Source organism: Rhinoraja longicauda, chromosome 22 (genome assembly GCF_053455715.1).
Source record: "Rhinoraja longicauda isolate Sanriku21f chromosome 22, sRhiLon1.1, whole genome shotgun sequence".
In the NCBI taxonomy this organism is placed as follows: Eukaryota; Metazoa; Chordata; class Chondrichthyes; order Rajiformes; family Arhynchobatidae; genus Rhinoraja; species Rhinoraja longicauda.
This window is the reverse complement of record NC_135974.1, coordinates 36,524,436-36,548,951: the sequence shown is the minus strand read 5'-3', so window position 1 is coordinate 36,548,951 and position 24,516 is coordinate 36,524,436. Positions and strand designations below refer to the sequence as shown.

Genomic DNA, 24,516 nt, shown 5'->3' with positions numbered 1-24,516 from the left:
AATTCCCGGAATGGCGGGACTGTCGTATGTTGAAAGGCTGGAGCGATTGGGCTTGTATACACTGGAATTTAGAAGGATGAGGGGGGATCTTATTGAAACATATAAGACAATTAGGGGATTGGACACATTAGAGGCAGATAACATGTTCCCAATGTTGGGGGAGTCCAGAACAAGGGGCCACAGTTTAAGAATAAGGGGTAGGCCATTTAGAACGGAGATGAGGAAGAACTTTTTCAGTCAGAGGGTGGTGAAGGTGTGGAATTCTCTGCCTCAGAAGGCAGTGGAGGCCAGTTCGTTGGATGCTTTCAAGAGAGAGCTGGATAGAGCTCTTAAGGATAGCGGAGTGAGGGAGTATGGGGAGAAGGCAGGAACGGGGTACTGATTGAGAGTGATCAGCCATGATCGCATTGAATGGCGGTGCTGGCTCGAAGGGCTGAATGGCCTACTCCTGCACCTATTGTCTATTGTCTATTACTCCAGCATTTTGTGTCTATCTTTGGTGTATAACCAGCATCTGCAGTTCCTTCCTACACAGTTAGACTGAAGGGCCTGTTTCCATACTGTACGAGTCTATGCCTGTCTGCCTTCCTACCTGCTTACTGTATGTTAAACGCTGAGACTCACACACAAGGACACCCAGTACCCTCTTACCATCACTTTTCAATCTGTCATCAGTTAAAAAAAATCTGTTTCTAATAAACTAGATACTCTCACATTTCTACATTATATTCCTCCCCGTCCCATTTTAATCCTCACTCTGCTTTCTCTTAACGACTCTCCCAAGTAATTACACAGCTCTCTGGGGATAGGAAGTAGCCTGTAGTGAAGCAGCAAGGTCACTTGAACAGGAGCAGGCTTGACGAACTAAGTCAGCAAGTCCACAGAACACATAACATTACAGCACAGGAACAGGCCCCACGGCCCACAATGTCAGTGCCAAACAAGATGCCAAGCCAAAGTAATCTCTGCCTGCACGGAGACATTAAAAACCTGGAGTAACTCAATGGGACAGGCAGCATCTCGGGAGAGAAGGAATGGGTGACGTTCTGGGTCGAGACCCTTCTTCAGACCTTCTGCCTGCACATGGTCCATATCCCTCGATTCTCTGCATATCCACGTGCCGATCCAAAAACCATTTTAAAAATCCCTATCATATCTGCCTCCTCCACCACCACCCTTGGCAGCACATTCCAGACACCCACCACTGTGTAAATAACCTACCCCACACATCTCCTTTAAACTTCGACCCTCTCATCTTAAAGCTATATGCTCTAGTCTTTTGCATTTCCACCCTGAGGGAAAAGGTTCCGACTGTCTACCTTATCTATGCCTCACATAACTTTATATACTTCTATCAGGTATGGCCTCAACTTCTGGCACTCCAGAGAAAATAATCAAAGTCAGTCCAAACCGTCCTTCTAGCTAATAGCCTCTAATCCAGGCAGCATTCCGGTAAACCTCTTCTGTATCCTTTGCAAAACCTCCACACCCTTCCTGTAATGGGGCGACCAGAACTGCACGCAATACTCCAAATGCAGCCTGACCAATGTCTAATTGAGCTGCATCATGTCTACCTGACTCTTGCACTCAGCAGGGGCAAATCATCAAATGTTCAGTGTTGAGCTATTTTTCACATTTGGAAGAATTACAACATGCCAGTTCTACCCTTGTAACCAAATGTGTCTGACCTCTCCTTGTGGACAATTCTTAATATTGCCACCCCCCCCCCCCCCCCCCCCCCCTCTTCATCGTAGATGTGCAGGACTGGGGCAATGCGGTTATGGAGACAAGGAACGGCAGATGCTGGAATCTTGAGCAAAAGGCAAAGTGCAGGAGGAACTCAGCGGGTCAGGCAGCATCTGTGGAGGGAATGGACTAGTGACCTTGAGCTGGGACTGAATCTTGCTTCAAATGTGATTACCTTGGGCTTCCCAGTGGATCCACTGGTGTAAAGGATGAAGAGAGGATCTTCAGTGTCACACCATTCAGGCTCACATTCATCACAGGCCCCCTTCACTAACTCGTGCCACCACACATCCACGTTCGCATCCCACGGTATCTGAAATGCAATAAAATCACAAACATTACAAACAACTAATTGTAGCCTCTATAAATGCAACACTATTCTGCCATGGATTCTTCGTCCGTTTTGAAATTAAAGCACATTCAATAAAACTGAAACAAAACCACCATAAAATAACTAAAATTATCATTAATATTCACCAGCATGGAACAAATTGCAATACAAGAGCAGTATCGATAAATAAGTGCCAGAAATCTGAAATAAGTTCTGAAGTAATGCAGATGTCTAATCTACATTAAAAAGAGCGTTAGTATTTAAGATCCAGTGAAGCAGGTATATGCTGAAAGATTTGCAGATGTCCCTTTAGAATGCTATTCATCGTCGTAACTAAAGCTGGATAACTGAACTACTTGCATAATTAGTAATTATATTTGTATATTGAAGTACCTCACAAAAAAAGTCCTCTAGTGATTGTGAAGGTGGCAAATAAATCAGAAACATCCAAATAACAGCAAGCAGACCAATTGCTAATGTTGGCAATATTAGAAACATAGAAAATAGGTGCAGGAGGAGGCCATTTGACCCTTCGAGCCAGCACCGCCATTCATTGTGATCATGGCTGATCATCTACAATCAGTAACCCGTGCCTGCCTTCTTCCCATATCCCTCGATTCCGCTAGCCCCTAGAGCTCTATCTAACTCTCTTTTAAATTCATCCTGTGACCTCCACTGCCTTCTGTGGCAGAGAATTCCACAAATTCACAACTCTCTGGGTGAAAAAGTTTTTTCTCACCTCAGTTTTAAATGGTCTCCCCTTTATTCTTAGACTGTGTCCCCTGGTTCTGGACTCCCCCAACATTGGGAACATTTTTATTGCATCTAGCTTGTCTAGTCCTTTTATGATTTTATACGTCTCTATAAGTTCCCCTCTCATCCTTCTAAACTCCAGTGAATATTTGCTGATGGAAGTCTAACATAATGATACCTCGATTCAGATTCTCGTCTAGAGATCTCCAGGACCCATCGTAACTACATAACAGGGAAGAAAGCCGTTGTGAGTCACAGAGATACAAGAAGATAAGACACAAAATGCTGGAGTAACTCAGTGGGTCAGACAGTATTTCTGGAGAAAAGGAACAGGTGACATTTCGGGTCGAGCTCCTTCTTCTTAAGAAGAGTCTCGACCCGAAACGTTACCTATTAGGTCTGAAGAAGAATCTCAACCCAAATCGTCATCTATTCCTTTTCCCCAGATATGCTGTCTGACCCGCTGAGTTACTCCAGCTTTTCATGTCGATCTTCAGTTGAAACTTCATCTGCAGTTCCTTCCTTCGCAGAGATACAACACAGAAAGAGACCCTTTGGCCCATCGAGTCCACAATAACCCTCACCCAAAGGTGCAGCAATCAAATAAATGAGTCCAATCGATGCAACGCCGTGAAATACATCAGAAAATTTGATTCACAACAGATAATTACTAACTGCTTTTTAGTTAATGGCCATTGTATGAAAAATAACTACTGCTTTGGAAACACTGAATTGTCTGTTTTCAGCAAGCAGCATTCTTTTCCATTAATCTTGCAATAACGTTTCAAGGGAAGGTGCAACAATCGAATAAATGACTCCAATCAATGCAGGATTGTGTAATGCATTGACAATAATCCAATTTTTTTCATTCTCCCCACATTCTTATTTATTCCCTCCACGATTTACCTCCCAGGTTGTCTTGTGTTTGCTAGCAGACTTGGGAGCACGTTCTCCCTATTGACCGCCTGGGTTTCCTCTTGATGCTTCAGTTTCTTCCCAAGTCGGAAAGTCGGGACGATGCTTTGATTGGCCTCTTACAGAGTCTGCTAGACAAACACAAGACAACCTGAGGCAAAGGTGCTTCCAACCGAGCCAAGCTCAGGCTCAGTGAAAACTAAAATGGGCCTTGGAAAACAACCTTTGGTTTATAGTCATAGAGCTGTAGAGCACGGAAACAGCTCCTTCAGCCCAGCTTGCCCATGCCAACCAAGTTGGCTTAATGGGCTAGTCCCATTTGCCAGCATTTGACCCATAGCCCTCCAAACCCTTCCTATCCAAACATCTTTTAGAAGTTATACCTGCATCCACTTCAAGAGTTTCCCCCGGCAGCTCCTTCAATACGGACTAATCTCTGAGTGACAATGTTGGCCCTGATGTCGCTCTTGAATCTCTCCCCTCTCACCTGAAGCCGATGCTCTCTAGTTTTAGAATCCTCCACCCTGGTGAAAAAGACTGAGCATTCAATGTGAGAGTCCGTACATTGACCGACTGAACAGAAGCTGATTGCGAAAGACCCCAAAATCACACAAATGTTCCGCACACATGGTAAATGACATAAATAAATGCAAGCACTTCACAGCAAAGTCACCGCAGGTAGTTTCAGAATTCACATTAATAATAGGCAATGTAGTCCACGGCCATTCTGATACATGGGTATCGATGCAGCAAGCTGCTGTAGTATTTCTCTGATTTCTCTGGCTGGGAGTTGAAATCATGCAGTCAATGCACAGATGGTCGGCGTGATACTTGAATAGAAAGTATTTCTGCTCAGATAGGTGCAATGCTGAATATTCTCTTCAACTCCCCTACAGGTGTACTGTGGGCAACGTAGCCTGGTTCAGTAATTTGAATGCCCAGGAACGAAGGAGGCTGCAGACCATCAAAGGGATCTGCAGAAGATGCTGCCTCAAAAATGCAACTCATATCGTCCAAGACCACACCACCCTGGCCACCATCTCATCTTGCTGCTACGATCAGGAAGAAGATACAGGAGCCAAAGATTTTGTTTGTATTGGAGATTACCATCTTGGCTTTCTATGCTCACAAGGTCTATCAGTGGGATGAGCTTGTATTCCACCCTTTCACATAACGCTGCTGTGAGGGCTGCTCAGAAGATGGATGGCCTGCAGTAAGTGGCTTGCTTCGTGTTTCTCCAAGCCCCTTCCATCATCTACAGGACACATCAGTGCAGGGAAATCAGAAGGAATATTCTCCACTTACAGTCCCAAATCTATCAATCCCTACACAATCTCCAAGACCACGTGCAACAGTCGGGTGGTACATAATCCACCACACTAAATATCCAAAATAAAAACACAAAGTACTGGAAATAGAGGCATAATAACGGCAGGAATCTTGAGCAAAACCCAAAGTGCCAGAGGAACTTACAAAGGGAAGAAAAGGGATATGTTGGATGTGGAGGCTGGTCTCCTGCCCATTCCCTCCACAGATGCTACCTGATCCGCTAGGCTCTTGCAGCACTGAGTTTTGCTCAAATTCCACCAACTGTGGTCTCTTGTGTCTCTTAAATGATCCCTCATTGTGCACAAGTAAAATTTCTGAACTATTTAAGAACATTGATCACAATCTTTGGGCATATTGAAACGAATAATTAAAAACTTCTCATTCATCTTAAAAAGAGACAAAGTGCTGGAGTAACTCAGCGGATCAGGAAACATCCATGGAGTACATGGATAGGTGACGTTTCTAGTCGGGACCTATCTTCTGACCTGACCCGAAAAATCTCCAGGGATGCTGCCTGACCCGCTGAGTTACTCCAGCACTGTGTCTTTTTTGGTAAATCAGCACCTGCAGTTCCTTCTTTCCACATTTATCTTGTTCCCACGCAACCAGGCTTAAGTGATAGGATGCATCTCGGTTTCACAGCCTCCGAGTTAATCATGCAATGATCACAGAACGATAATCATACAGCATAGAACAGGCCCTTCCACCATCAGGTCTAAGCTGTCCAGCAAGCACGCATGTACAACCTCACAACAATCCCCTTTTATTCTCCCCGCATTGCCACTAACTCACCCCAGGATTCCACCTCCCAGAAACAGGATAGGCACTTTACAATGGCCAATCAGCATGCCACCCCGCCTGTCTTTGGGAGGTGGGATGAAAGGGGAGCATCCTGAGGAGGTAAACGTGCAAACTCAACAAAGACAGCACCGGGCGTCAGGATTGAACGTGGGTCACTGGAGCAGTGAGGCAGCAGTTGTATCCAGTGGTCACACGCTTATCCCTGCTGGACCTTGACGATTTTTTGAGTGAAATTTGGACAACATAAAGAACAAACATTGAGATTCTGCTGAACCTCACACTGAGACGCTTGCTTATTCCAAGCAATGTTTCTCTACGTTCAGTGTGGTGCATAGAACAAATAGAAGGGAGATCCATGCAGCACCTTGCAATATGTCCAATACCAGGGTATTCGGAAGATAAAGACAAGGCAGCTTAGGATGCCAGACAACTCCACAGAACCATATTAATAACTTGCGGAAATGGAACGGGCGAGAAGAGAAGCAAAGAGCAAAGCTAATGTGCAGATTTCAAGGTTGTCAGCTACATTAAAACCCAAATACCTGAATTTTACGATGAGAATTCTTTGTTTTCTTATTGTCCTTATCCTGTAGAAAGTTCATAGGTGAAAGAAGCAATATTTTGGGTGAATACGGATTTCCCTTTTGAAAACTTACAACTACTTTTAGACTAAAACAGGCACTCAGAAACTTCTTCCACCCAACAGCATTGCATATAAATCGCAAGGTCATTCAAGGGAGGAAGTTAATTATTGCTTTTGGCTTTTGATAAAGGTCATATGAAGAACGTGACACAAAATGCTGGAGTAACTCAGCGGGACAGGCAGCATCTCTGGAGAGAAGGAATGGGCGACTTTTCGGGTTGAGACCCGAAACATCACCCACTCCTTCTCTCCAGAGACGCTGTCTGTCCCGCTGAGTTACTCCAGCATTTTGTGTCTATCTTCGATTTAAACCAGCATCTGCAGTTCTTTCCTACACATTAAGAACATGAGTGTTTATTTGTAAAAGAATCAAAAGTTGACATCTCAAACTTTCATAAATTAAAGTGAATTATCAAGTCGATAAGTGAAGAGAAATGAACCGAGAGCCAGGGCAATATAATGCTGTGGCCAAGGATCTTGTTGCTGCACGAGTCTCTGGAAATTGTGAACCAAGCAATTCAAAGTGGCAAATAAATCCTCTTCACATAGTGAAGCTTAAATATTCCCGCTGTTCCTCACCTGACAGGACCGCTTTACAGGAGGCGACTGTGGATTAGTTGAAGTTTCATCTGCACACGTTTCTTCCGTCCCTCCGAGGTGCTTTACAACAATGCATTTGCTAACACGGAAGTCCCTTTGAAGTCAGAAAAAGTTTTAGAGGCCAGAGCATTTTTTATGTCAAGAAATGTGAAGAATAAACTCAAACCAGTGCAGAAAAAGCACCAGAAGATCTCATCTGTATTTTTTTTGCACTATCTAAACAAGGCAAGAAGATTGGAAATAAAGAATTGGTCGTTATGACTGTCGGATCTGCTCCATCATTCAATGGGGGCAGAAGAGACCACAGATGCTGGAAATTTGAGCTAAACACAAAATGATAGAGGAACTCAGCAGGAAAGGCAGCATCTATGGAGGGAATGCTTAGATGATGTTTTGGGTCAGATCCCTACTTCGGGCTGATGGGGTGGGGGAGGTGAAAGTTGGAAACGTGTGGTGTTGGGGGTGGGGGGGGGGGGGGGACAAAGCCTGGTGAGTGGTAGGTGGCTAATCCAACTAAATACCCCGTACAAACACTTCCCTCCAGTCACCATAGAGAAATTATTTTTGGCAGCTTTATTTGCTCCTTCATGCAAAGTCTCAAGTGAATTTCACAGTTCATTGTGTCAAACAAACTGCTGGAAGAACTCAGTGGCTCCGTCTGAAGAAGGATTCCTAACAAAAACATCCCTTGCTCATTTCCTCCACAGATGCTGCCTGTTCTACCAAGTTATAAGTGCAGAATTGGGCCATTCGGCCCATCAAGTCTACTCTGCCATTCAATCATGGCTGATCTATCTCTCCCTCCGAACCCCATTCTCCTGCCTCCTCCCCATAACCCCTGACACCCGTACTAATCAAGAATTTATCTATCTCTGATTCAAAAATATCCATTGCCCTGGCCTCCACTGCCTTCTGCGGCAAATAATTCCACAGATTCACCACCCTTCCTCCAGCATTTTGTGTTTTGTCCATCAGTCAATTAGTTCAGTTACCTCAACGCCACTTTCCTGGACTAATTCCAATTCCCTGATTACCTTAATAAACACAAACTCTACATTAAATAAACTCGATGACTGCATCTCCATTGCCCACAGGTAGACAACTCTTAAAGATTCTCTCACCTCTGACAGTCACTGACCAGAGGGCACAGCTTTAAGGTGAGAGGGGCAAAATTTAAAGGAGACGTGAGGAGCAAATTCTTTTTGCACAGAGGGCAGTGAGTGCCTGGAACGTGCTTCCCAGGATGGTAGCGGAGGCAGAAATAGCTGGAGTGCTCCTGTATAGACGCCAGGGAAGCAAAGAGGTTTTTTTCTCTGCTACTAAACTTGAGAGTGGAGTTTAAGAGACTTTTATCGAAGGTAGACACAAGATGCTGGAGTAACTCAGCGGGTCAGGCAGCATCTCGGGAGAGAAGGAATGGGTGACGTTTCGGGTCGAGACCCCGAAGGGGCCCTTCGGCCCACCGATTCCATGCCAACCAGCGATCCCCGCACATTAACACTATCCTATACACACGAGGGATAATTTACACATACGCCAAGCCAATTGACCTACACACCTGCACGTCTTTGGAGTGTGGGAGGAAACCGAAGATCTCAGAGAAAGCCCACGCGGTCACGGGGAGAACGTACAAACTCCGTACAGACAGCACCCGTAGTCGGGATCGAACCCGGGTCTCCGGTGCTGCAAGCACTGTAAGGCATCAACTCTACCACTGTGCCACCCTTATTCTATTATAACCCACGTTCGCATCAACACCCTACTCACGAGGGGCAATTTAGAGTCCAATTAATCCACAAAGCCACATGTTTTTTCGATGTAGAAGGAAACCACACCCACAGGAAACCCGCGTGGTCACATGGAGAAAGAACAGGCAAACTCCACACCATTCTCGTACGGAGATCCGGATCCTTCAGAACATTAACTCTGACCCACCCGACATTTTAATTTTTCTACCGAAGTCATCTTTTTTAAAAAAAACTGCAAACCACATACCTCTCTCTGCATTTCTTGAGGGCTTCATCCACTACCCGTTTCAGGTTAATGAGTTTATCCCCTCTGTAGAATCCATCTAAAATTAAGAGTTATACTTGTTAAAATAATCAGACACAAACGTAATATTTTCACTGGATTAGTAAACAAGTGTAAACTAGCCACAAATGAAACCTACTCAAGATGCTCAATCAGTGTTCAACGATTGCTGTAGCAAATCTAATCCTTCTCCAAGCCAGATGTCCAACCCATGGCAAATTGCTCAAAACTGGACAGAGTATTCGAAGTGTGAGAGTATTTGAAGAGGAGGCACTGATTTTGTGTGTTCTGCACTTAAAACAAAATGGTAATGAACATCAATGCCTCTGTTGCTCGTTCTTTTCTTGTATATACTTCCCACATGCAAGTCTCATGGCTAAGAATTTATTTACAAATTTTATTTGCAGAACAAATCACTGATTTTGGTCTAAAGGTAGACACAAAATGCTGGAGTAACTCAGCGGGACAGGCAGCATCCCTGGAGAGAAGGAATGAGCGACATTTCGGGGTCGAGACCTTTATTCAGACTGAAGAAGGGTCTCGACCCAAAACGTCACCCATTCCTTCTCCCCAGAGATGCTGCCTGTCCCGCTGAGTTACTCCAGCATTTTGTGTCTACCTTCCATTTAAACCAGCATCTGCAGTTCTTTCCTTCTGATTTTGGTCTGTTTTTCACATAAGAAATAGCAGTTTAAATATATTCAAGGCATTAAACCGTGACTTGATTTGACGGTTTATGTAGATTCCACCCACAGGGAAGGTCCTGCAGGAATGATACAGCAATCGTTGAATGTTTGCACAGAAACACTTTGGGGAAATGGATGTTTAGTTACCTGCTGTGACTAAAAAGTTACAATGCGAATCGATGATTCTTTCACACAGGGACTCTGAAGAGAAACCTGCAAACTGGACGTTAAAGTTTACAATTACTTCACAGTTCATTTCTGGGCAAGGATGACATTTCTCAGGCTGGGAGAGAAATGGGCTTGTCAAAACATTTGCATCAAATTAGAAAAATGTTATGACTAAGCTTGGTTGCAACACATTTGAGAGCAGCAAATAATTCTGGTCACTTTCTTACAGAAAGACTGAGGAGAAAAAGGGTGTTGGGAAATGGTGCCAAACATTCCTTCCTAATTTGTCATCCACAAATTTATAAGTTCTACTACTGATTATAACTTCGAAATTGTGAACAACATGTCATGAGACAAGAGACTACCATGAAATTTTTATTTGCTGCAGCTTACCAGAGCCTTGAATGCAATAATGCAGATAAAATATAGAATAATCTAAATTACAATCAATTTATAACTGCAATATTAGGACTGTTATAGGCAACAGTGAAGTCTGTATTGCAACCAAAGACTTACTCCATAGAAGACCATAGTTGCCTGGAGTACAGGCTGAGTCCTCAAGAAAGGTCAAAGGAGCAAGGATTGAAGTGATGTAATAAAGATCTTTAAAATGAAGAAAGTTTTTGAAGTGGGGGGAGGGGGAGGAAGTGTTTGCTCTTGTCAAAAACAACAAAACTAAAAGCCTTTGAAATAAAGCAAATAGTGAGAGACCAGTCAGGTAACTCTTTGACCCAGAAATGTGGTGAGCAGATGGCACACACGAGAGTGGTGGAGGTAAATACTATAGCTGTATTTGGGGAAATATGCAAACAGGGAAGAAGGGCATAGAGGTTTATAGAGGAAGGAAGGGAGGTGGCTGACAGGAAACATAAAACACCAATGTAAACCAGTTGGGTTGAAAGGGCTACTTTTGTGGCAGATGTTCTAAGCTTATTTGACTTACCACAATGGAATGAACTGCCCCTATTCTGGCACAGGCCAACATGGCAACAACCAGTTCTATAATCATCGGCATGTATATCGAGATTGCATCTCCTTTCTTCACTCCTGTGAATTAAAATGAAAATGTAAGAGATTGTGACAAAGTAGAATAATGTAAAAGACAGGAGGAATAGTAAACTGTACACACTACACACCTCTCTCCCCGCCATTGAATAAGACCAGGCAGACCTCAACTCACCTTTTCTGCTTATTGTACAACCTATTTCTCTCCTATATTAAAAGCAAAATCAGTCTGTCTCAGAATTGAAGTCTCCACAGTTCTCAAGGGTGGGTCATTTTAAACATTCGCTGCCTTCAGAAATGGAATGCCCGCTTATTCCTGTCTCGGTGTGGGACTGCTTACTCTGAAACTAAGCCCCCTTGTTCTAGATTCCTTTATGAGGAGAAACATTCTCACAACATCTCGGATCTTAGAGAAACATATAAAATTATAAAAGGACTGGATAAGTTAGATGCCGGAAAAAACGTTCCCAATGTTGGGGGAGTCCAGAACCAGAGGCCACAGTCTAAGAATAAAGGGGAGGCCATTTAAAACTGAGGTGAGAAAAAACTTTTTCACCCAGAGAGTTGTGAATTTGTGAAATTCTCTGTCACAGAAGGCAGTGGAGGCCAATTCACTGGATGAATTTAAAAGAGAGTTAGATAGAGCTATTGGGGCTAGCGGAATCAAGGGATATGGGGAGAAGGCAGGCACGGGTTACTGATTGTGGATGATCAGCCATGATCACAATGAATGGCGGTGCTCCTACACCTATTTTCTATGTTTCTATGTAATATCCACCCTGTTAAGCCCTTTCAAAATATTTGTTTGTTTCTTCTCATTCTTCTGATCTCCAATCAATGTAGATGTCAGAGTTCTTCTGTAGGAAGGAACTGCTGATGCTGGTTTACACCGAAGATAGACACAAAAGACTGGACTGGACAGGTGATCCGATAGAGGTGTATGAAATCATGAGAGGAATATATCGGGTAGATGCAGTCTCCTGCCCAGAGTAGGTGAATCGAGGAGCAGAGGACATAGGTTTACGGTGAAGGGGAAAAGGTTTAATAGGAATCTGAGGGGGTAACGTTTTCACACAATGGGTGGTGGGTGTATGGAACAAGCTGCCAGTGGAGGTATTTGGGGCAGAGACTATCCCAACATTTAAGAAACAATTGGACATGGATAGGACAGGTTTGGAGGGATATGAACCAAGGAGGAAGATGGGACTGGTGTAGCTGGGACATGTTGGCTGGTGTGGGCACCATGGACCTATTTCTATGCTGTATCATTCTAAGATAGCCCAATCAATACAATCTTTCCTCCAAAAGCAACCTCTTCATTCCTTGAAGCAACACATTCTGAACTACCTGGAGTACAAGTACATTGCTCTGTAGCATGGAGACACAAGGAACTGCAGATGCTGGAATCTTGAGCAAAACACACAAGAGTGCTGGAGGAACTCGGCAGGTCAGGCAGCATCTGTGGAGGGAATGGAGAGACGATGTTTCGGGTCGGGACCCTTCATCAGACTGACGTAGGGGGGAAGAAAGCTGGGAAAGAGAGGTGGGGGTGGGGCATAAACGTGGCGTGATAGGTGGATACAGGTGGGGGGGACAAATAATTGGCAGATGACTGTGGTCAGGGGGCTATGGGCCAAATGGGACGCCCAGTATGCGGAAACTGGATAACTTACACCTTATTGGGTAATGTGTGTTGTAAGTCATTGTGTTTTGTAGCAGAATTGTCCACTCAGAGCTAATGTGTGTGCGTTAGGGAGGCAGTGGTACAGCTGTTACAGCACAGCAGACCTGGGTTTGACCCTGACCTTGGGGGCTCTATGCGGTGTTTGCACCTTCTCCCTGTGACCACATGGGTTTCCACAGGGTGCTCTAATTTCCTCCCACATTCCAAAGATGTGCGGGTTTGCAGATCAATCGGCCCTCTGTAAATCCCCCCTAGTGTGTGTAGGGAGTGGATGAGAAAGTGGGAGAACAGAGAACTAGTGTGAACAGGTGATCGATGGTCAGGGTGAACTCAGTGGGACTCGGATACAGCTTCCATGCTGTATCTTTTAATCAACAAAAGACACGCAGTGCCTCACCATTACATGGACAGGGAAGGTTTAGAGGAATGGGAACCAAATGTATGCCAATAGGACTTGCTTAAATGGGGCATCTTGGTCAGCATGGACTAATTGGGCCGAAGGGCTGTTTCTGTGCTGTATGAGTCTCGTGTGTCAATTTAAACAGCAATGGACAAATGTATCAAATATTTTGCATCCGGTTTCCACCTTCATCAGCGCGCTTTTACAAAAGAGGAAAGCTGAATTTAAAGAGTTATGTTGAGGACCTTACCCTGAGCACGTAGAACATTGGCAAATTTGCAGACCTGCTGTAGGAGGTCTTTGTACGTAATTTTCATACAATCGCCCGGTTCATTCCCTTCCCTATAACGAAACAGAAACAAGATACAGCTCCATAAACTTTGTGAAATTGGACGCTGTGTCACTGTGACACTGTGTCACATATTAGGGCAGGCACACACAGGAATGCCTACAATGTCTGTTGTGAACGTGAGGCCAAGTTCAACTAATCTCATCTTTGTGCACAATGTTCACATTCCTGCATATTCATGTGCCTATCTCAAAGCCCTGGCACTGTCTTATCTGCCTCCACCACCACCCCTGGCAGAACATTCCAGACACCCACCACCCTCTGTGTAGAAAAACACTTGCCCTGCACATCCCCTTTAAAGTTTGCCACTTTCATCTTAAAGCTCAGCCCACTCTTCTTTGACATTTTCACCGAGGGAACAAGGTTCTGACTGTCTACCCCATCTGTGCCTCCCATAACCTTTATGCTTTGGTCAGTTTCCCCAAACTGACATCTCAGGGAAAACAGTCCAATCTGTGCAACCTCTCCTTGTAGTATAACCCTCTCGTCCAGGCAGCATTCTGGTAAACCTCCTCTGCACCGTCTCCAACGCTGCCATACCCTGCGTGTGGTCGGGCAGCCAGATCTGTGCGCAATGTTGTTTGGTGTATGTTTCATAGTTTCAAATGTCACAATCCAAGCACAATTTTACAAAGTACATTCATTACACAAAACTATCCTGTTTACACTGACAACATTATTGCATCACGAAAACATTTACACTCCGAAAACTCCACCGTGTCGTGAGCCTCAATCAATAATGTGGATGCCACGCATCCCGATAAATTCAGCTGAAAGAAAGCGTACTTGCAGAAAGATGAGGGAAATCTAACCACAACCAAAGTACATCACGCATAGGCTGTTACTGAAAAGCCTCTCACTTAGAAAACTTGGCTTCAAACTAAAGTTGGAGCCATAAAGTATTTAAAGTATTCAAGCAATCAAAGGTGTTTCAGAAATCAAACAGCAGCTTACTTTAGAGCAAAACACAGATTACTGAAGGAACTCAGTGTCTTAGGCAGCATCTGTGGAGGGAATGGACAGGCAATGTTTCGAGTCGGGACCCTTCTCCAGACTGACAGAGTGGCAGGTGGAAGACAGAAAGCTTCCCAGCCCATTCCGTGCAGACTGATGCCATCATTGTTGGTATATTTGAATAAAAAAGGATGGATTGACTTCTGCTCCACAGACTTAAGCACAACCGATACCTCAAGAAAATACTGAAGCTTTCATTCTGAGATTAGGCATTAAATCATCAAGTTGTTTTGCTTTTACAGATAAACATAAAATTCTGCAAAAACACCAAGTGTTGGAGAAATTCAGTGTCTCTGGGGGGATGGACAGGTGACATTTCAGGCCGCGGCCCCTCTTCAGACCGATTGTCCTTTCCCTCCACAGATGCTGCCTGACTGGCCGAGTTCCTCCAACAATTTGTGTTTTGGTCATGATTCCAGCATCTGCAGTTCTTTGTGACTCCATAATATTTTACACTGCCACTTAAGACCAAGGCTGATATGCATCGTAATCATACCCAAAATTTATCCGAGGACAAACCAAAAAAATATGTTATGATCACATATTTGGGAGCTCAGTGTATCTAGAATTGACTGCTGTATTTCCTACATTACACTTCAAAAGTCAATCCACTTTGTGGAAAATCTATTTATAATAGTTGTATAAGAACTAGACATAATATTAACATATAACATATAACATATAACAACTACAGCATGGAAACAGGCCTGTCCGGCCCTACCAGTCCACGCCGACCATTCTCCCTGACCTAGTCTCATCTACCTGCACTCAGACCATAACCCTCCAATCCCCTCCTATCCATATACCTATCCAATTTACTCTTAAATAATAAAATCGAGCCAGCCTCCACCACTTCCACCGGAAGCCCATTCCATACAGCCACAACCCTCTGAGTAAAGAAGTTCCCCCTCATGTTACCCCTAAACCTTTGTCCCTCAATTCTGAAGCTATGTCCCCTTGTTGGAATCTTCCCCACTCTCAAAGGGAAAAGCCTACCCACGTCAACTCTGTCCGTCCCTCTCAAAATTTTAAAAACCTCTATCAAGTCCCCCCTCAACCTTCTACGCTCCAAAGAATAAAGACCCAACCTGTTCAACCTCTCTCTGTAGCCTAAGTGCTGAAACCCAGGCAACATTCTAGTAAATCTCCTCTGTACCCTCTCCATTTTGTCGACATCCTTCCTATAATTTGGCGACCAGAACTGCACACCATACTCCAGATTTGGCCTCACCAATGCCCTGTACAATTTCAACATTACATCCCAACTTCTATACTCGATGCTCTGATTTATAAAGGCAAGCATACCAAACGCCTTCTTCACCACCCTATCCACATGAGATTCCACCTTCAGAGAACAATGCACAGTTATTCCCAGATCCCTCTGTTCCACTGCATTCCTCAATTCCCTACCATTTACCCTGTACGTCCTATTTTGATTTGTCCTACCAAAATGCAGCACCTCACACTTATCAGCATTAAACTCCATCTGCCATCTTTCAGCCCACCCTTCCAAAAGGCCCAAGTCTCTCTGTAGACTTTGAAAATCTACCTCACTATCAACTACTCCACCTATCTTAGTATCATCTGCATATTTACTAATCCAATTTGCCACACCATCATCCAGATCATTAATGTAAATGACAAACAACAGTGGACCCAACACAGATCCTTGGGGCACTCCACTAGACACTTGCCTCCAACCTGACATACAATTGTCAACCGTTACCCTCTGGTATCTCCCATTCAGCCATTGTTGAATCCATCTTGCAACCTCACTATTAATACCCAACGATTTAACCTTCTTAATCAACCTTCCATGTGGAACCTTGTCAAATGCCTTACTGAAGTCCATATAGACAACATCCACAGCCTTGCCCTTATCAATTTCCCTGGTAACCTCTTCAAAAAATTCAAGAAGATTAGTCAAACATGACCTTCCAGGCACAAATCCATGTTGACTGTTTCTAATCAGGCCTTGATTATCCAAATAATTATATATATTGTCCCTAAGTATCTTTTCCATTAATTTTCCCACCACAGACGTCAAACTAATAGGTCTATAATTGCTAGGCTTACTTTTAGAACCTTTTTTAAACAAAGGCACAACATGCGCAATGCGCCAATCTTCCGGCACCATCCCTGTTTCTAATGACGTTTGAAATATTTCCGTCATAGCCCCTGCTATTTCTGCACTAACTTCCCTCAATGTCCTAGGGAATATCCTATCAGGACCTGGAGACTTATCCACTTTTATATTCTTCAAAAGTGTCCGTACCTCCTCTTCTTTAATCCTCCTAATTTCCATCACTACTCTACTTGTTTCGCTTACCTCACATAATTCAATATCCTTCTCCTCGGTAAATACCGAAGAAAAGAAATTGTTTAATATCTCCCCCATTTCTTCCGGCTCAGCACATAGCTGTCCACTCTGACTCTCTAATGGACCAATTTTATCCCTCACTATCCTTTTGCTATTGACATATCTGTAGAACCCCTTGGGGTTTACTTTTACATTACTTGCCAAAGCAGCCTCATATCTTTTTTTCGCTTTTTTAATTTCCTTTTTAAGATTCCTTTTACATTCTTTATATTCCTCAAGAACCTCATTTACTCCCTGCCGCTTATATTTATTGTATATCTCCCTCTTTTTCCGAACCAAGTGTCCAATTTCCCTGGAAAACCATGGCTCTTTCAAATTATTATTCTTTCCTTTCCACCGAACAGGGACATAAAGACTCTGTACTCTCAAAATTTCACCTTTGCAAACTCTTTTCTACTAATACTATCCGGCAACATCAGGCTCCAAATTAGACCAGAAGGGTTATAAAGATTAAAACTTCCTGTTGCTGCTACTTATTTATTCCACCCCAGAAGTTACTCAAATGAGATGACAGTCATAAAAATAGATGGATTATAAACTTAAAACAAAAAAAACTACAGATGCTGGAAATCCGAAATAAAAGCCGGATAAGACACAGCAGGCCAGGCAGCATCCGAGGAATGGGAAATAGAGTTAACATTTCAGGTTGAATATCCTTCAACAGAACTGGGAAAGAGAGAAATTGAGCTATATTTAAGATTTGTAGGAAAGAACTACAGATGCTGGTTTAAATCGAAGGTAGACACAAAATGCTGGAGTAACTCAATGGGACCCGAAACTTCACCCATTCCCACTCTCCAGAGATGCTGTCTGTCCCGCTGAGTTACTCCGGCATTTTGTGTCTACCTATGTTCAAGATTGATTGATTTAAAGATACAGCATGGAAATAGGTTCTTGCCGACCATCGACTACCCATCACGCTAGTTCTGTGTTATCCCACTTTCTCATCCTCTCCCTACTCACTAGAAGGCAATTTTACCGAGGCCAATTAACCTAATTTTCTCCCAACTTTATTGCACTTTAGTCTTTAATCAGGTAGAATTGCAGAACTGTGAACCACTATGCAGTTAATTAAAATTTTGCAAACGTATTCAACAAAATTTTATTCTGCAGACTACCTGGTTGTGGATTTATACAAAGGGAGCAAGTCAGAAGCAAATGACACTTCCATTTCTCCTGTAATTTCCTCCTGACATTTCACTTGACAATATTACTGAGCAAATCCCATAAATCTGCTGTCACCCCACCATTAATCAATAACACCTTTCCATTCCATCTACTAAATCATTCCAACTTTCATTAGCAGCAACCACTTAGTTAAGTGCATCCCTTAAAACTGTAATGGTTTGCTGCTTCGCCATCTGCCCTGAGAAACTGCATATTTACTGCAACGTCAGTACTGAAAATACTGCAGATGTTTAGAAACTCAGTCAACATCTGCACACAGAGAAACAACCATGAAATTGACTGCAACTTTTGTAATACAGGTAAATTGGCCACAATGTTCTAGTTACGTTCCTAAGAAACCTCGCATTATACAAAATCACATTATAAAAACAGTTTTGTCAATAGAAAAAGTGGGTTAGCGGCTACAGAGATTCAGACTGGCAATAAGTTCTTTTTCCTGCAGGAGTTAAGGTGGCTCAGCGGTACAGTAGCTGCCTCACAGCGCAAGAGACTTGGGTTCGATCCTGACAACGGGTGCTGTCTGTATTGTAAGATTTGAGAAGTTTTCCCTCATTCTGCAAGCAACACCAAAGCAAAGAGCTGCAGTTTGGACATTTTAAACGGGAGACTGGGGCTGATAGCGGAGAAAGGCTGCGGTCAGTTTACCAAGGGATGTCACAATCCGTGGGTCCTAAGATGGCCGCAGGACCTCGTGACCAGCCACAAAAGCAAAAACCTTACAGCCCAGTCTCTAGGTTTCTGCAAAGCCACGGCCAGAACAATGGATGGATATTGGCCATGCAGAAACCTGCGAAACCAGGTCGAAGTCCAGACACTGGGGCGCTGACATCAGCATACTCACAATGCCCCAAGCCGACCTACACAGTTAATCTCGTTAAGGGGGCACAATAGCCCATAGAAAACTACCTGGTAGGTGATGGGAAACCAATTAAACCCATCACCTCACAACGAAATACCAATTAACACCGTCTGGCCATCCCCGGTACCCCCCCCCCCCCCCCCCCCCCCGGACATAAGTGCAGATCAAAGGGAAAACTCAATACATATCTTTTAAACAAAGAGATCCCGAGATCTGGCGGGAGATAGGACGGGTCAGAATAGTATAACTGGCCACGACATTTGGGTTTTAAACTCAAGAAGAAATACTGCAAGAAAACCTGCAAGGAACGCAAGCCAGGAGGAAGACGAAAAGACAGGCAAGAAAGACACGCTCGCAGCAGGGACAGCAACGCTCGCAACGACTGGCCAGGAACGCTCGCAGCAGGGACAGCAACGCTCGCAGCAGGGACAGCAACGCTCGCAACGACTGGCCAGGAACGCTAGAAACGGAAGGAAGAAACTCAGGGGACAAGCACGACCCTCACGGAAAGCAGCGGAGAAGCAGCACGAACAGCCAGTAACCCCAGTAATAGCCCCATGGTGAGCATGTACCCCGATCCTGCACATCCTGGACATAGTTTAGTGTAGAGGGGAGGGTGGTTTGAATAAACGTGGGTGTGTAAATGAATATGTGTTGGTCAATTTTGCGATGTGTCGTACGTTCCCCATCTTACAGTTATGCATAAGTCTGATAGAAATGTGTACAAGTATTCATGGACAATAGTCCCAAGCGCTCAATAAAAGCCTTTTCCATTTAAACCCTGGTTTTCAAATCTGGTCTGGTTGAATTTTTCTGCACTATAAACGCTCCTGCATCTAAGTCCAGTGTCTAGAACCGTAAGGGGTGAGTGGGTCGAACCACTCACGGGGAACCAGTGTGCGAGGTCTGGTCGAGGGACCAGAGCAAGGCACAGGGACCTTAGGTCGGGCGAAAGCTCGGCGCAGAAAACCCCTTACAGTATGGAGTTTGTACATTCTCACTGTGACCATGTAGGATTTCTCCGAGTTATCTGGTTTCCTCCCACACTCCAAAGGCGTACAGGCTTCGGTTAAAAAAAAATTGTAAATTGTCCCTTGTGTATAGGATAATGCTGGTGTACGGGGTGGTCACTAGTCAGTGACCGAACGGGCTGTTTCTCGTGCTGTATCTCGAAAGTCTAAAGATTGTCAAAAACAAACGTCTTCATAAGAGCCAAGTGTTTATTTCTGATACTGCAAGATAAAAATACTAAAGACTGTATGTTACATTGTTTAATACGGTATCATTGCACAAGCATCAATAGAACTGAGCGTCTTTCAATTTCAACGGCCACAGATGGTGAAACTGGCTGCTGTGTTCTTAAAAGCCGACAGTGCCAAGTGAGGTTAGAGTGGGTGCTAACGGTTCACAGTGCAGGTGAAGCACACCTATTTCAGCAAAGAATGCAGGAGAAGGGATTTTTTATCTGTTTTACATTTTACAAGGTCTTTAGTGGACAAAATCCAGATGCGAGTTTAAGAATTTCCAGAAGCAATTAATTTCATGGTTAAGACTGGATAGATAATAATAATAATAATAATAATAATATTCATTTATTGTCATTGCAACGAGTACAACGAAATTAAAAAACAGCCAATCCTGACGGTGCGTACAAACATATATGCAATAAATGCAAAAACAAATAAATACATAAATACAATTAAATTAAGTACAAGATTTTTTAACGGTGTTGCCTAGTGCACAGGTAGTGTTCAGTTCTCGTATGGCCCTGGGGTAAAAACTGTTCTTAAGTCTGTTTGTTCGGGATTTGATTGACCTGAAACGTCGACCAGAGGGCAGATGAACAAACAGACGGTGGCCGGGGTGGGATGGATCTTTTATTATTTTGCCTGCTCTACTGAGGCAGCGCAGGCTGAACAGGTGCTCCAGGGAGGGCAGTGAGCAGCCGATGATTTTCTGGGCCGTCGTGATGACCCTCTGAAGGGCCTTCCTGTCCTTTTCTGAGCAGCTGGCATACCATGTGGTTATACAGTATGCCAGCACACTCTCGATGGAGCAGCGATAGAAGGACAACATGAGCTTCTCCTGCAGGTTGGTTTTCCTGAGGATCCTCAGATAACAATGAGATATCGCCCAGATACCACTCCCACTCAACTGAACGGTGAAGATACATTGAGCAAAAAACAAGGTGCTGGCGGAACCTCCAGTTTACTCGACAATCTCCCATAAGACACAAAATGCTGGAGTAACTCAGCGAGACAGGCGGCATCTTTGGAGAGAAGGAATGGTGACATTTCAGTTCGAGATTCTTCTTCAAAGACTGTTCGAGATCTTGAAACCAAGATCACTGACAGTTGTAGTCAGTCCAATACGTCTTTAGCGACTTTGAGAACAGGCAGCAGGGCAGAAACAACTGAGATAATCAAAGCGTAGATAGACACAAAAAGCTGGAGTAACTCAGAGAGACAGGCAGCATCTTTGGAGAGAAGGAATGGTGATGTTTCGGGTTGAGACCCTTCTTCAAACAAGGCGTTCTGGGATTGCTCGCCATGGATTTAAGGGAAAGGAATACAAAGACAGAAAAGGGTGCAAGGGCAGAACTTGGTCGGGTGTGTGAATTATTGAAGGCAAAAAAATAAAGGCAGCTGACCAGTAAATAGCAATCCTTGTTGCCCCAGATTTAGTTACAATTAAGTTGATAGGTCCTTGTTGGACACAAGGGCATAAGAGATACAACGGTAGATGAGTGAATTTGTGGAATTATACCCGTTTCACCAGTTCAAGAGAGAGTTACATTTAGCTCTTAGGGCTAAAGGAATCAAGGGATATGGGGAAAAAGCAGGAACGGGGTACTAATTTTGGATGATCAGCCAAGATCATATTAAATAGCAGTGCTGGCTCAAAGGGCCGAATGGCTTACTCCTGCATCTATTTTCTATGTTTCTATGTTTCAGCACCGAACAACGAGTAATTATTTTCAGATCTAACAAGAAACTTTCCCTTAAATCTTTCATATTTGTTCAAATCCATGACACTTTGACTTAAAGGATGAGAGCTGTATTTCGATATAGCACGGAGGTGCAAGAAACCAGCAAGTGTGCAGTGTATCAGCAAGAGAATGAACTAAAGCAACAAGTATTTACTTCTGGTGGCAAACTGTACAAGGTTTAAAAATCAAAATCTTAAGTAACTTTACCAGGCAGTTTTAATTTCAGGATATGAAAATGCTTTAAAAAAAAAGGGATGAAGAAATCAGTTGCTACTACATCCAAAACACATACTTGTTCCACTTTCAAACCTTGATTTTCTTTTTAAGATCCCGCGGCAGAATTACCAAATAGATTATCCATACTGAATTCATACAGCACAATCTGGGTACCGTACATGTCTCCACAAGTGACAAAAATAATAGGAGCTTTCCTGATAATAGCTGTAACACAATAACAACTACGGTATTTAATAAACAATATATTTAAAATGCAGCATGTGTAGCTGAAATTATATTTCACAAAATATAAAAGCTCTCCATAAATTTGTACATACTCAACACTTCTAGTCGGGACTCCTCTTCAGACTCTTACCCAGTACCTAAATCTGATCCCTAGTCACTAACTTAATTCTAAGAGTGGGGAGTTGTTTGAGAAATATATTTGCACCGCCTATCAGCTTCTGCAGACAACATTGCATCTTAATTGGAAATTAGGATGATCTTCCAAGCAGAGCAAATATAGCTTGTGTGGTGAGAGTTGCTGTAGGATTTGTTTTAAATTGTTTCAAAGCCAACACAAAGAAGATGAGCCGACAGACCATCCCATGGTGCAATCTTCTTTGGTTCCAGATTACTGTTAAAATAAAAACATACAAGTACAGAAGTCTGGAGTTCTAACCTAATTCCAGGAGAATTTGAACAAACGTCATGATCACAAATTGCATTTACTTCAATTTCCAAACTCGCCACTCACCAGTAAAATGCAATTTTATCCCCCAGCTTTTTTTCATGAACGTTCCAGTCCAAGAGGTTGTAGCATATATTCGTGGTAGCACCTTCCATCAACTTAATGAAAATTTTCCCTTTTGTGTGATCAAAGTTATAATCCAGGAAGCTGCCAGTTTGAGGAGTTTTCCAATAGAATTCTTTTGCTATTTTCCCCCAGAACTCTGCAGATAAAATCAAAACAAGAATTCTTACATATAACAGCACACAGATTTGGACAAACTGGTATTTATGCTCAGAAAATGATGCCAAGTGCTGAAGTAACTCAGCGTGTCAGACAACATCTCTGGAGGTCAGATGGTTTATACAAGAGGACACAAGGTGCTGAAGTAGCTCAGCAGGTCAGGCAGACCCACTTGTCCCGCTGAGTTAGTTACTCCACCACCTTTAGAAAGGAGATGAGGAAGAATGTCTATGGTCAGAGGTTGGTGAACCTGTGGAATGCCACACATGGCTTTGAAGGCCAAGTCATTCGGCATTTCTAAGGCAGAGATTGATAGATAGTTGATTGGTAAGGGTGTCGATGGTTATAGGGTTGAGAGGGAGAGATAGATCAGCCATGTGTAAGAAGGAACTGCAGATGCTGGTTTTTGGAAGATAGATAGAAAAACCTAGAGTAACTCAGCGGGAAAGGCAGCATCTCTGATTAGCCATGGTGGAGTAGACACGATGGCCCGAATGGCCTACTTCTGCTCCTAAGACTTATGCTGCCTGACCCACCGAGTTACTCCAGTACTTTTTTTCAGAAGATCTGCAGTTCCTTGTTTCTACTACTTAAGATACATAGAAAATAGGTGCAGGAGTAGGCCATTCGGCCCTTCGAGCAAGCGCCGCCATTCAATGTGATCATGGCCGATCATCCACAATCACGGTAGCGCAGCGGTAGAGTTGCTGCTTTACAGCGAATGCAGCGCCGGAGACTCAGGTTCGATCCTGACTACGGGTGCTGCACTGTAAGGAGTTTGTACGTTCTCCCCGTGACCTGCGTGGGTTTTCTCCGAGATCTTCGGTTTCCTCCCACACTCCAAAGACGTACAGGTATGTAGGTTAATTGGCTGGGTAAATGTAAAGATTGTCCCTAGTGGGTGTAGGATAGTGTTAATGTGCGGGGATCGCTGGGCGGCACGGACTTGGAGGGCCCAAAAGGCCTGTTTCCGGCTGTATATATATGATGATATGATGAGTACCCCGTTCCTGCCTTCTCCCCATATCCCTTGATTCCACTAGCCCTAAGAGCTCTATCTAACTCTCTTTTGAATGCATCCAATGAATCGGCCTCCACTACCTTCTGAGGCAGAGAATTCCACAAATTCACAACTCTCTGGGTGAAAAAGTTTTTCCTCATCTCAGTTCTATATGGCCTACCCCTTATTCTTAAACTGTGGCCCCTGGTTCTGGACTCACCCAACATCGGGAACAGTCTGAAGAAGGGTCTCGACCCGAAACGTCACCCATTCCTTCTCTCCCGAGATGCTGCCTGACCTGCTGAGTTACTCCAACATTTTGTGAATAAACACCTTCGATTTGTACCAGCATCTGCAGTTATTTTCTTATACAACATCGGGAACATGTTTCCAGCATTTTATATGTTTCTGTAAGGTCCCCTCTCGTCCTTCTAAATTCCAATGCATACAAGCCTA

At 43.6% G+C, this 24,516-nt stretch overlaps 1 protein-coding gene across 4 annotated transcripts in view; it reads right to left on the bottom strand.

The window, feature by feature from the left end:
- The window catches only part of acss2 (acyl-CoA synthetase short chain family member 2), a 52,196-nt gene that overhangs the window by 26,501 nt on the left and 1,179 nt on the right, over positions 1–24,516 (bottom strand). For 3 of the 4 annotated variants that reach the window (XM_078419178.1, XM_078419176.1, XM_078419179.1), the window contains 8 exons: positions 22,845–23,040; positions 13,343–13,434; positions 10,947–11,050; positions 9,983–10,055; positions 9,114–9,189; positions 7,098–7,212; positions 6,418–6,462; positions 1,922–2,059 (listed from right to left, as the gene is read on the bottom strand). In XM_078419178.1, coding sequence (XP_078275304.1) covers positions 1,922–2,059; positions 6,418–6,462; positions 7,098–7,212; positions 9,114–9,189; positions 9,983–10,055; positions 10,947–11,050; positions 13,343–13,434; positions 22,845–23,040 — 839 coding nt within the window. The remainder of the gene's footprint in view (positions 1–1,921; positions 2,060–6,417; positions 6,463–7,097; positions 7,213–9,113; positions 9,190–9,982; positions 10,056–10,946; positions 11,051–13,342; positions 13,435–22,844; positions 23,041–24,516) is intronic. The other variant, XM_078419177.1, reaches the window with a different exon arrangement.